At 50.0% G+C, this 12761-nt stretch overlaps 1 protein-coding gene across 1 annotated transcript; it reads right to left on the bottom strand.

The window, feature by feature from the left end:
- Positions 1-3410: 3410 nt before the first annotated feature.
- Positions 3411-5379, bottom strand: Guca2a (guanylate cyclase activator 2A). Its single transcript, XM_008835417.2, has 3 exons — positions 5305-5379; positions 4014-4221; positions 3411-3623 (listed from the first exon to the last, which is right to left on the bottom strand). Exons 1-3 carry the CDS (start codon positions 5377-5379, stop codon positions 3559-3561), a joined length of 348 nt encoding a protein of 115 aa, XP_008833639.1. The 3' UTR covers positions 3411-3558.
- Between the last annotated feature and the right edge of the window lie 7382 nt (positions 5380-12761).

The following is a 12761-nucleotide window of genomic DNA, read 5'->3' as shown; positions in this document are numbered from 1 at the left end:
TGTGTGTGTGTGTGTGTGTGTGTGTGTGTGTGTGTGTGGTTGTTTGTTTTTGTCAGTATCTTGCTGTTTTGAATGCTATAACTGTGATACATTTTGAGATCAGGTAGGATAATGGGTCCAACTGTGTTCTTTTTGCTTAAGATTGCTTTGGCTAGGGTTAGGGGATGTGGTTCAATTGGTAGAATACTTGCCTAGCATGCACAGGCTCTGGGTTTAATCTTTAGCACTACATAAACCAGATGTGGTGGCTCACACCTGTAATTCTAGCACATAGGAGGTGGAGGCAGGCAGATCTGAAGTTCAAGGTAATTTCAACTGCATAGTGAGTTCAAGGCCAGCCTGGGCTACATAAAATCTTATCTCAAAAAAGAAAGGAAGGGAGGGAAGGAAGGGGGCGGGAGAAAAGATTGTTTTGGTTATTTGAATATTTTGTGGATTCATATGAATTTTAGGCTTTTATTCTATTTCTGCAAAAATTTCTTTGGAATTTTGCTAAGGATTGTACTGTCTGTAGATCACCTGGGGTAGTTTGGACATTTTAACTTTTCTAATCCATGAACATGGGATACCTTTCTATTTATACCTTCAATTTCTTTCATTAATATATTTCAGTATATTGTTCTTCAACTTCCTTTCTTAAATTATTTATGAGTTTATTTTTTGTGGCTATTGTAAATGGGATTTCATTGATTTTGTGTTTTGAATACTCTATTACTAGTATATACTGCCAATTTTGCACATTAATTCTGTATCTATCAACTTTCCTGAATTTATTAGTTATAACAAACTTTTTTTAGGAGGAACAATCCCTGAGGTTTTTTTAATGTATAAAATTGTATCATCTGCAAATAGAGACAATTAAATTTCTTCTTTTCTGAGTTGGATGCCTTTGTTTTCTTGTCTAATTGTTCTAACTAGAACATCTAGTACCGTGCCAAATAGTGGAGCAAGAAGAGCATCCTTGTCTTGTTTCTGGTCCTAGAAGGAAGCTTCAATATTTTTAAATTGAGTCATCTTTTTGTTTTTCTAGATTTATTATTTATTTAATGTATGTGTGTGTGCCTGCAAGAGTTCATGTGCATCACATGAGTGCAGGTGCCCCTGGGGCATCAGATCCCTGGAACTGGAGTTACAGGTGGTTGTAAGCTGTTATTTGTGGGTGTTGGGAACTGAACCTTGGTCCTCTGCAAAAGCAGTACATGCTTTAAACCACTGAGCCATCTCTCTGGCCTCCTGAATCTCCTTTCTCTTGGTCTAGGCTAAAGGTTTATGGACTTATTATTTCAGAAACCCACCTCTTGTTTTTTCAGTCTCTATTGTATTTATTTCTGAGCTGATCTTTATTATTTCCTACCTACTACAAAATTTGGATTTAGTTCATTCTTGGTTGTCTGGGATGAGAGAGTAGGTGGCTGATTTGGGATCTTCTTTTTTTCTGTATGCATTTGTGGCTACCTGCTGCTTCTGTTTCATCCCACTAGTTTTAGTATGTTGTTTCCATTTTCACATGTCTAACGGTATTGTTCCATTTTTCTTTTAATTTCTTCTTTGACCCACTGGCTGCTCAGGGGTAATGTAGCTTTAAGAACTTTTTCAGTATTACTTTGCTTACTCTTCACTCAATTTTACAAAGTAGAATTTTCTTTTGTTTTTGAATGTTTAATTTGGTTTTTGGAGACAGGGTTTCCCTGTAGCCACAGCTGGCCTAGAACTGACTATGTAGACCAGGCTGGCCTCAATCTCATAGAGATCCACCCACTTGCCTCTGCTTCCCAAGTGCTGGGACTAAGGGTATACACCACCATACTCAGTTGTCTGTTTTTTGAGACACGGTTTCATGCAGCTTAGGTTATGGAGCTGCTGAGGGTGACTTTGAACTCCTGATCCTCCTACCTCTACTTCCAATCTGGCATTACATGTGGGTACCACCATGCCTGGCCAAAGTAGTTGTTATCATCATTTATAGACAAGGAAACTGAGACTTACCTGCCCAAAGTCACATTCAATAAATCTGGCTCCAGAGTTGAAGCATTAAACAGTTCTATCCAACATACAGCTCATCAAAAATCCACCAGCAACCTTGAGAGGAGGCTCTGCTACCAACCCATTTCCAGATGAGAAAGTCAAGTCTCAGAGAGACGGGCATAGTTTGTGAAGAAGGTCAGGCTCAAATCCTGTTCTGTCTGCCTCCCAGGCTCCATGCTGTTGAGACAGAACTATCCCAGTGCCTCTATATGTGTTCCCCCCATTCTTACCATCTGGAAGTTTCTCTTCCTCCTTCCCTCATATTGGATTTGAAATCCATTTATCCCAAGGCAGATCGAAGGATAAATGTAAATGCACCCTTCTTTCACAAAGCTTCCTGACCTCAGCCAGAAGAGAGGGTGTCCTCAGAATTCCACAGACCAAGGGAAGCACCCAGAGGGGCACGTCCCCTCCTTCCCACTCCCTCAGAACAGACCCAGCTGCCTCCTCTTTCCCCGTTTCCTGTTTTTGCTAACTGGCCTCACCTCTGTGTCACACATTGTCACCCTGTCTAAACTACTCTCAGCCTGACTCTTGAGCTCATTTTCTTTGGTTACTTTTTTAACTGTTTGTTGAATTTCTCTTAGGTTTATGTCAGGCCTGAACTAGGATCTTTAATAAAATGCATGGCTTCATCCAGCCTGGAGATAGAGATTGTTACAGAGAAGAAAACCAAGGCATGGAGAGGGACAGTGAATTCCTAACATCACACAGTATGTGGAAGACCAGGGGCTGGACCAGGGCTGGCACCTGGAGTCTGAGGTTTTCCTCCTGTCTGATGACTACAGCCCACAGGGAGCACTAAGGAGCGAGTGAAGCACCAAGGATCCAGTGAAAACACAAACATTTTTTTCTTGGGGAAGATCAGGAAAGGCACCTCAAGAGAGGCCATGGAGTCTGGGTCGTTTAGCTAAGTAGGCATGCAGGAAGAGGGATGGTGCTGAGGAAGGGCAGGAGGTGCTCCTTGGAATGCGATTATGGAAAGGATGGGAGGCAGCACCACTGGTCAAAGGGAGCTAGATCCTGGACACCTTGAACATCAAGAACTTGACACTGACCCCATGATGGGTCAAGTGACTGAGTGTTGGACATCCAAACCAGCTCTGTCAGGGTCCAGTACTCATGTGTGGCTTAGCAATTTGGTGACCCCAGGAGATATGAGAGAAAAGCTGGCATTCCATCCTCCCACGGTGGTCTAGAGACCCAGGTGCCCTGTACCTGTACTGTGGCAACCCCAAGGTGGGGGAGCCCAGCATGGAAGTGGGGGCCTTCTACTTTGCACACTAAACCCCATTTCCCAGGGCAGGTGAGCATCAGCGAAGCTGAAGCAGCATTAGCACTGCAAACGAAGGAACGACGGCAACACAGAGTACTGGGGTCTGGTTTATTGAGAGTTGCATGGATGGCCCCCAAGCAGGGCTTCCCCCCCACCCTCGACAGTGTAGGTTGAGCTGCTGGGAGTGGAAGAGTCTTGGGACCCTGTTTCCAGCAGCAGAGAGGGCTCCATGCAGGCTGAGGAGAAAGGACACCAACCTAGCATCCAGTACAGGCAGCGTAGGCACAGATCTCACATGTGTTTGGATCCTGAGCGATGGCCTCTGGTCAGAAGAGATGGGGCCTGGTGAGAGCCAGTTCCCCTCCCTCAGAGCCCCTGCCTCTCTTCAAGTAGAGCTTGGACATCTGTCACCAGCCCCCAGGAGGATCTCAGAAGACCCATCCTCTCTGACCCAGTGGGCTTTCTGTCTCAAACAGGGCACTTGAACCACTAAAGCCAGCCAATCAGAGTGCAGTTTCTCCCCCGAAAGGAAATGGCGTTATGATCAGAAGATGGACCTGGTGCTCCTGACAACCCACCCCTCTGAATGCAGGCCTTTCTAAAAAGCCTCAGGAGCTATCTCTTAGAAAAAATTAAAGAAGTGGTATAAACAGCCTCACCAATCAGAGTGCAGCTCCTCCTCAGTAGCCACCAATCAGAGAAGGTGACTCACCCAGCCTCTTTAAGATCTCCTCGGCATTGGGTTCCTTGCAGAGGGGTCTCAGAGCTTCTGGAAATGCCTGGTAGCTGCAGACTGTCGGGGCTCTAGCCTCACGAAGCAGGGGCGCAAATTTCTTGTGACTTGCCAGCCTGGACTCTGGGGCCTCCTGGAGGTCCTTAAGCTGCTTCACTGACTCCAGAGGAAAGGAAAGGTCTCCATCCTGAAAGAGACAGCCTGAGCATGAGGCCAGGCTGCAGCTCCAGCCTGGGTACTGCCAAGGCAGGGCGAGGTCAGACACTGGGTATGAGATCTGAAGTTTTGCGGGTGATCATATGAGAAGCTTGGAAGCAGCTGTGGAGCCCCAGGACACAGCAGGTGCCTCAAGAGGATGAGCTGGTGTCCTGATTTGGAGGGACAGGTGTAAAGGCCAGGCCCTTGGCCTGCTGGCCCAGGCTGTCTTCCCCAGCTCGAGGGACCCCAAAGAAAAGTAGCCAGTTTCTTGGCTAAAAGTCAAAATGTCCTTGGGCTTGTTAGCATTCCAAAGGCCAAAAATGTCAAAAGTATTTGGGAACTTGTATCTAATCCTTAAAAGATTTTAGGGTTACCTCTTCAGAGGAGGGAATGTTAGAGTAGCAAAAAGCCCCATAAAAATAAATAAATGAAAGAAGAGAAAAAAAAGAAAAAGAAAAAAGTGATGGGGAGATATGGGAGGTGTTGGAAGGGAGTGTGGGCATGGATTTGATCAAAACACCTTATATACATGTATGAAATTCTCAATAAAGTTTTTGTAAAAGTTAAAAAAAAAAGTTATAAAAGGCTCCCAGGGGCCTTTCCCAGGACACTGCTTGCTGGCAACCTGGCTTGTGTCTGGCGACACCTCAACCATCTGGGGCTCTAGGAAGTGCAGCTGATGCCTGGAACCCAGACTGGTACTGTGTCTGAGCATAGGATGGAGGAGCCAAGGCTAGATTCAAGTCTATCCCCTTCCCTTCCCAGCCACAGGCTGGGGCTGCTGCAGAACCTCTGAGAGGCTTCCATTTCTTCTCGGTGAAATGGAACCAACCACCCCTCCTCCCTGGGTGTTTGTGGGCCACAGTGGGCCCTCTATCACTGCCTTTCCCTGCCATTATTTCTTGCTGTTTGGGTTTTTTCTCTCTGGGTTTGAAGGGAACTGTGTGTGAGGCTGTTAGGGCTGGGGAGGGAAAGCCAAGGAAGCCCATCCCTCAAAACACTCCTCAATCCAGTTCTGCTTTTGAGGGCCAGGCCCAAGGATAGGCCAGAGCAGGTAGGGATGGAGACATACCTGCACAGTGACCCCCTCTGCCAGGATGGCCAAGGCACCCAGGAGGCACAGCATGGAAAGCAGGCAGGTGTTCATGGCAGCAGTGCACAACTCACAGGACCAGCTGGTGCTCAACGTTGGGGGCGGGGATAAACAGTGGGGCTTTTAAAGAGGCTGGGGTTACTCAGTAACCTCGGGGCCTTGTCAGCCTCATCTGCTGCCTGTGAGCCTCATCAGATAAGGCCAAGGCAGTCGGGGAGATAAGAGATCAGCAGAGCCTGGCAGAGTCCCAGCCCCGCCCTGGGCACTACTTTGACCCACAGCCAGGTTGGGTTCTGCATTCATTCTGGGCCCAGCCCTGCAGACCCAGCCCTGCCCTTGAAGAGGCCCAGAAAGGTGATGGTGATGACAATGACAACAGAGAGAGGGCCATTAGGGTGGGGGCAGGGCAGCATGGAGGAAGCATTTCCCACCAGGGGAGGCTAGGACACAAACCTACAACAGACAGAGCTGCAGACCTGGACAGGTCCAGGCTTGTTCTCTGTCTCCGCTCTCTACTCTCCGGTCTCTGTTCAAATCCTACCCCTTGCCTTTCTTGACAGGTCACGTGGGCAGATGCTTCCCCCTCCAAGTTTCATTGTCCCCAGGTTCTGTGGAGACCAATTCGAGTACCTCCCTCCTTGGCAGGTGCCCTCGTGCTGTGTCTGTGAGATTTCCAAGTGTTTCATGCAGCCCACAGGGAGCCCTTAGTGAAGGACACACTTACCTTACTCCTGCTCCTGGTCCCCACTGCCTCCTCTGATAGCCACCTACCTATCTATCCCAGCCACAGCCTGTCCTCAGCCATCCTAAGCTAGGCTGGATTTCCCTCCCCTGGCTGTGGGGTTGTGTGCAAATACTTGTGTATACTGAAATGCATGTTGTATGTATGCTGTGTATGGGTGTGTACCCTGAAGGAGTGTGTCCATGTGTACACTGAGGTATGTGGGTATATGTGTTGAGGGGTGCATATGTGTGTACATTGAAAGATGTATGTATCTGTATATATTCGGACAAGTATGTGTGCCAAAGTGTTGTGTGTGCACTGGTGTGTGTGTGCGGGCATGCATGCGTGCACCCATGTGAAGGCACTGAGGTGTGTGCCTGTGTATGTCAGGGCATATGCATGTATTCACTGAGGTCTGAACGTGTATATGTTTATATCCCAAGGTGCACATGCACACTGAAGGGTGTCTGTGCTGAGGTGTGTGTGTGTGTGTGTGTGTGTGTGTGTACATGGAAATGTGCATATGCCAAGGTGTGCACACACATTAATGTGTGTGCATGTATACATACAGAGGTATGTCTATGTTTGTGTGTGTGTGTGTGTGTGTGTGCGTGCGCGCGCGCAGAGGTATCTATGTGCTTCGGAGAAGACTCTGTGTGGTTTGTGTGTCTGTATACCCAGAGGAGTGCACATGCAGTCCATTCTGCTCTACACTGGCCTCTGTTAACTGAGTACAAGGTAAGCTTAAGGGCCCTGCACAGGGTAGGGCTGAGCAGGGATGCACAGAAGCAGTTGCAGGGTACCAGTGAGGGGGATTGGAGATGAGGTCATTGATGCTTTGAAGGGGAGGACTGATGTGAGAGGGCCTAAGGAGCAGTTCAGGGGCACACCTGGGTGGCAGGCCAGGCGAATGTGAAAGCGAAGACTAGAAGCAATCATGTCAGGGATTGGGGTGGGATTTGAACACAGGTCTGAGAGTAACAGAGCTGAGTCAGAGATCAAGCCTGGAACTTGCCAGGGTCTGCAGCTCTGTTAATCCAAGGCTGTGTCCTAGCCTACGCTGATGGGAGATGCCTCCTCCGTGCTGCCCTGATCCCACCGTGTGGCTCGAATGGCAACCTTGATGCAGCATCTCAGGATGGGAGTTTCTGTTAGGTTTGCACTGAGCTTTGGTTAGAAAGTAGGTTGGAGATGGGCTGTGTTAAGGTTGGGTTTGGAAGTGGGCATGCAGTTAGAACAGGGCTTGAAGTAGAGACTAATGGGCGTTGGAACCGGCTAGGTTCAGGTTCCCTGTGGGGTTGGGACTGAGTGGAATTTGCAATGGGGTTGGAGGTTGGGTGGGGCTGGGTTTATGATCGGGGTTGGGTCTGGGATGACGTGGGAGCTAAGGCTGAGCTGAGATTTGATTTGACATTAGGATGGGGCTGGGTCAGAGGAGCCCTTTTCTGACTCAAGGTGGAGAACCTCCTAAGGTGTGGCTGGGATTCGGGGAAGGAGAGGGGGATTCCGCCCAGCTGGCCTGTCTGCCCATACAGTTCCTCCACCTGGCAAGAGGCAGAGCAGGTAGGGGCTCCCGGGGTGACGTGGCTCTACAGTGTGGGAAAGAGGAAGTGACTCTTGGGCCTTGGCCCTTTGGGTTTGGTCCTACCCAGTCCCATCTCTGACATCTTCCCTGGGAAATAGGAACCCACTCTTTTTCCCTTGCCCCCTAGTGCCTCTATCCAGTCTGGTCCCAGCTGTGAGTTCAGGCCTCCTGCCTCTTCTCCAGAGGACACATAACCTCATCAGCCAGCATGAAAGCTGCCAGAAGCTGGCTCTTGGTGGCCTTCCCAGAACCCCAAGTTACACCCTGAACTCTAAAGCCTGTCCTCAGCACCCCACATACCTTATTACTCCATGGCTCTGAGATTCTTTGGGCTCTGCACCCCAAGACCATCTCTTCTGGCAAGCTCATGCATGTCCATGACTTTCCAAGCCAGGCCACCTTCTAGATCTGTCTTGCTGTTTAGGGACCACCAGCAGCTGCTCCAAACCTGGGGAAGGAAGCCAGACTGGCTGGCTGGCATTTAAGATCATAATCAGGCCCCTGCTCACCACACCACTCAGCCAGCATCCCAAAATATTCCCCATGAGTAGAGAGGGAGGCCAGAACTCAGGCCCAGGAGAGAGGCAGCCGATTCAAGGCCAGCTTCATCATTTAAAAGCAGTGTGGACTTTCAGCGTCTTGGCTTCTGCACCCAAAATGGGTAACAAGAACAGTTTCACTACCAGTTTCAGATTTTTCTAGAAACATTTCCTAGACAACCCTGGCCCCCTAACTCCTGGGCCAAAACCATTTCCACTCATCTGTGCTCCCTCCCCTCACATACCGAGCCACACTGTGAGGGGCCAGCAGCAGAAGCTGCAGGGCCCAGTGCTCAGAATAGGGCTGGTGTTCGGTGGACACCACTGTCTTTAAGGAATCGGGAAGGTGGCAGCGCTTGTCACAAGCACAACAGTAACAATTCTGAGATTGGCAGGGCCAGGCATCAGACAGTGTGCTCTGCAGCTGAGAAAAACCAGATGGACCCCTAAATCCCAACTGGCCCAGACCCACTGCTGGAAGCTGGAGCTCTGCCTGCTGTGTTCGGCCAAGAGGTTCAGTTTAAAGGCTGTGTCTGGATCATGCTGGGTCCCTGGAGGGCTTAGCTGTCCCACCGGACTCTGCGCCCCTGGAAGCTCACAGGCCTAAAGCTGAACAGAGCCCAGCAGGTTCCTGAAGACACCTAGCCTGATCTGCGTGGCCTTGGGAGGGGTGTAGCCTCCATTTCAGAGCCTGACCTGTGAAACTTGTAAATGCGCTTTGGAGGGTGTAGCAATCTCTGGTTGCTATGGGAACCCATGGAAACCCTGCCTGAGATAGCATTCCAGGGAATGTGAACTTCCTAACAACTCTGGGGATAAATAAGAAATAACTGTACAATTCTATTTTATAGACGGCATGATTTTCAGATTTACTGCCAGGTGGATTTGGTGGCAACTATGGTCACATCATTATAAATTCCAGACAAGAATTCAATTTTTTCAAGTGCCAAAGAAAAATCTAAACTTCTGTGTGGTGCAACGCCAGGCCTCCTGACTGTTCCTGGCACCACACAGAATGAGAGTCACACAGGCAGGCCCCATGAAGGTCAGTGGTGTCCATGTTACAAGGAAACTGAGGCCATCAGAGTGCTCAGTGTCATATAGGCAGTGAACGGCTGGTGAAGTTTGAGGCCCTGGCCAGAGCCTAAGTTCAGGCTCCCCTCCCCCAGGTGCCAGGTTAGTAGGCACTTTCCCTTGATGGTCCAGGGGGCAGCTGGGGAGTGGAGAGGGTGTGTCTACTTGTTTGCCTAGCAGTCATCCCCCTGCAGCTGGCCCGGATGAGGCTATGGGCACCCATTCACCATCTGCTCCCACTCATACAAAGCAGCTGCCTTTTCCTGGTCCCGGAGGCATCTCACTGAGACAACCTCTCACCCCAGAGGGCTGGGACAGAGAGAACCAGCTGGAGTGCACCCCACCCACAGGACAGAGTCCCTGCAAGACACGGTGCGGGCTGTGGGAGGACAAGCCTGGGACTCAGGTCCCTGAGGCCAGGCCACAGGATGCTTGCTGCAAGAGGTGCACTTGAAGTGGGCCTTGAGTGGTGGAAAGTATAGACTTGGCGCTGAATCAGAGCAGGGCAGGAGCAGCAGGAAGGAAAGTTTTAACAGCAGCTTGGGCATCTGCTTGATGGCAGACTGTGAGCTGCAACTGGTGTCAAGTCCAGGAGGGAAGGGGGCACTCCACTCTAGCAGTGCAGGAGATGCGTGGACGGCAGCATGGGGGGCAGGGAAGGCAGCTGGTATGGGCAACTTGGTCTTGGATGATGGGGGTAGGAAGAGGGAAGACCACTTCCTCAGAATCTATATGCACTTTCTAGCTGCTGTATGCTCTGGCTGGCTTCTCAAATACTTTGAGGTAGGATGTCTTGTTCCCATCTTACAGAGGAGGAAACCAAGGCTCAGGAGGGTAGTGTTTTACCCATAAGAACTCTAGGACCTCCTGACTCCAAAACTTCCTCCCATTGCCCCAAGCATTGATTGTACTGGCCCTTGGGGTCTCCAGGGATCTTGGTCAAATGACAAGGGACCAGCTTCTGCTACGGCCAGGAAGCCTGGGCTGTGGTGGCACAGGGGCTTTGCAGGGCAGAAGCAGGTACAGATCTGCCATCCAGCTCAAAGTAATGGCAACAGGGACAAGCCAGGGAAAAAGAAACTGCAAGAGATCTGCAGGGCCAGACTAACGGTGCTTGGGTACAGTGCAGCTTGATCTCAGACAAGTGTTGCTAAGATATAGGACCCTGGAAGAGGAGACGCTTGATCAAAGCCACGGAGTCTGAGGAGCCACCCCCTCTGAGAGCTGACCCCTGCCAACTGCCTGCTGCTTGCGAGCACACAGACACACAAAGTTCAGTCATGGAGGCTGGGGCGATGGCTCAGCAGTTAGATGCACACACATGAAAATAAAAAAGGAAAAATAACAAAAAAAAAACAGTCACAGCCACTCGGGCTACACAATCACATAGTGTGGCATTTGTTCACACCATCACAGAGCACCGCACAAGGTCTCTCTCATACACAGATAGCCACAGACACTAGCACACCTCTATCGATGAAATGAGGACCATTCCTGCCTCTGCCCAAGCATCACTTACATGAGGTATCCTCTGACATCTTTTTGATCGCTGTTTGCCTTCAACCTTTTGGGGGCGCTGTGGTGTGAAAAGAGGTGGCATCTGACCAGTGATACTGATCGAAAAGGCTCTGGAGCTGGATGGGCTGGGGTGACAGTCAAGGGCACCTGCAAGTGCTGTGAAGAGGCAATCAGCCTTCCATGGGAAGCACAGACCAGAATGAGGCAGATCTAGGCTGTTCTCTCCCTTGCACTGGCAGTGACCTTTGGGCCAACACTTCACCTCTCTAATGGCAATGCCCAGCAGTAAAAGGAAGATAATGACATTGACCTCACAAGGTGGCTGGGAGTACTAAGGCAGATAATGGCTGTCAAGTATCGGGCAGGGACCTGGCAAATGGTGGCAATAATCATAACACTCTTGATGGCCACGGGAGCAGTGTGCATATGGGGAACCATCTAGGCCTGCTCTGGTTCAAAGGCAGGGCTCAAGAGGGCAAGGTGTGGGGCCCAGAGGAACCACACCTGTGGGAAAAATGTCAGCCCTTATATCAGCTGGTCCTGAGAGAGAAGAGGTTTGGGGTGACATCACTGGACCTGAGCTTTGGGGTGAGGGCAGTGAGCATCAGTGGGTCCAGCTGAGGCAGTCGTGCAGCCACCCCACCTGCATGCTTAGGCTGAGAACTGCACGGGTTCCTTGGCTTCTCCATCCAGTCACAACTGCCAGGCGAGGAATGCGGCCACCAACCCTGAGTGGCTAGCTAGACCTGGGCTGCAAGGGGGCAGCACAGACCAGAGGGAAAGGAACCCTTTCAGAAAGGAAAGGCATGAGGTTGGCAGTGTCGCCCTCTGGCGGCCATAGACACTTTCTGCTGCCTTTGCTTTGTTCCAGGCCTTCTCTGCCCAGAGGTCAGAGAGCTGGGAAGTCCTAGGTCAACACAGCGAGCTGCAGGAAAGAGGAGAATGCTGGGCCCACTAGGGCGAGGTTTGAAATCCTAGCGCTACTGCTGCTGTTCCCACCCCGCCACTTAACAGCCAGACGACCCTGGCCAAATGAATTCACAGCTGTGGCCTCAGATGCTTTGTTTGTGAGAGGTTGGAAACTGCCTGTTATTTTGAAGAGGAAATATGATGATTTACACCAAGCACTTTGGAAAAGTAGCATTAAATAACAAGCACTCAGAAATGGCTCTTGATGTGCTCCTGGGGTCCACCTTGCTTAGACGCTGCTCAAGAGCTGGGAACTGGCACCTGCCCTGACATGGGGCTGAAATCTGGGTTTGTTTTGTGGCTAATTACTAAGTCTGTGCTTTCTTCATGACGACTAGTCAATATACCATACCCCAGGGAGCATGCAAAAAGTTCAGAATCTCTCTTGGAACATCAGGTAGCCTGTCTTGGTGGGAAGTGCCTTTACCTACTGAGCCATCTGCCAGCCTGTCTCAGGCATTTTAAGTGCTGCCAGGTCAATGATGTGCTCCATTCTTTCCCCAATTTTCTCTTAGTAGCCGGGTGGCTTGGACCAAGTTCCTTCCTTCACTGGGTCTCAATGCTTTCAACAACGAAATGTGAAGCTTGGGGCTGGAGAGATGGCTCATGGTTAAGAGCATGGGTTGCTCATGTGAGGTCATGCAGAGGACTGGAGTTTAGTTCCCAGTACCCACATGGCAGCTAACAGCCATGGCTAAACTAACTGTATATAACTCCAGTTCCAGAGGGATCCAATGCCTTCTCCTGCCCCCTGTGGGCATGGCACAACATAGGTACAACTTACATACATGCAGGCAAAAATATTCATACTACATAAAATATAAAATATGTAGTCACTTAGTGTTAATAATTCCCCAAGCCCCTACTTGTGTTTAACACCCTTTCTATGAAGACTGACCGAGACACCTGTGCTTTGTCCAGGACCGCTTTACCTGGGTAAGGGTCACATGTCAACAGCAGTCCTCGCAGTCACATGTGGAAGCTGTGAGGAAGGCAGGGGCAGCCTACCGCATTCACGCCTCCTCTC

The sequence above is a fragment of the Nannospalax galili genome, unplaced genomic scaffold (genome assembly GCF_000622305.1).
Source record: "Nannospalax galili isolate Female #2095 unplaced genomic scaffold, S.galili_v1.0 scaffold577, whole genome shotgun sequence".
Classification (NCBI taxonomy): domain Eukaryota; kingdom Metazoa; phylum Chordata; class Mammalia; order Rodentia; family Spalacidae; genus Nannospalax; species Nannospalax galili.
The sequence above is the reverse complement of the archived record's forward strand: the minus strand, read 5'-3'. Positions and strand labels throughout refer to the sequence as shown.

What these genes read in the sequence shown, in the direction of transcription:
- Guca2a (XM_008835417.2), bottom strand. Translation starts at nt 5,379, where the DNA reads ATGAACACCTGCCTGCTTTCCATGCTGTGCCTCCTGGGTGCCTTGGCC. An exon ending in CAGAGGGGGTCACTGTGCAG is followed by an intron (nt 4,222 to 5,304) that starts GTATGTCTCCAT and finishes TGTCTCTTTCAG; the next exon opens with GATGGAGACCTTTCCTTTCC. An exon ending in GGAGATCTTAAAGAGGCTGG is followed by an intron (nt 3,624 to 4,013) that starts GTGAGTCACCTT and finishes TCTTCTGACCAG; the next exon opens with AGGCCATCGCTCAGGATCCA.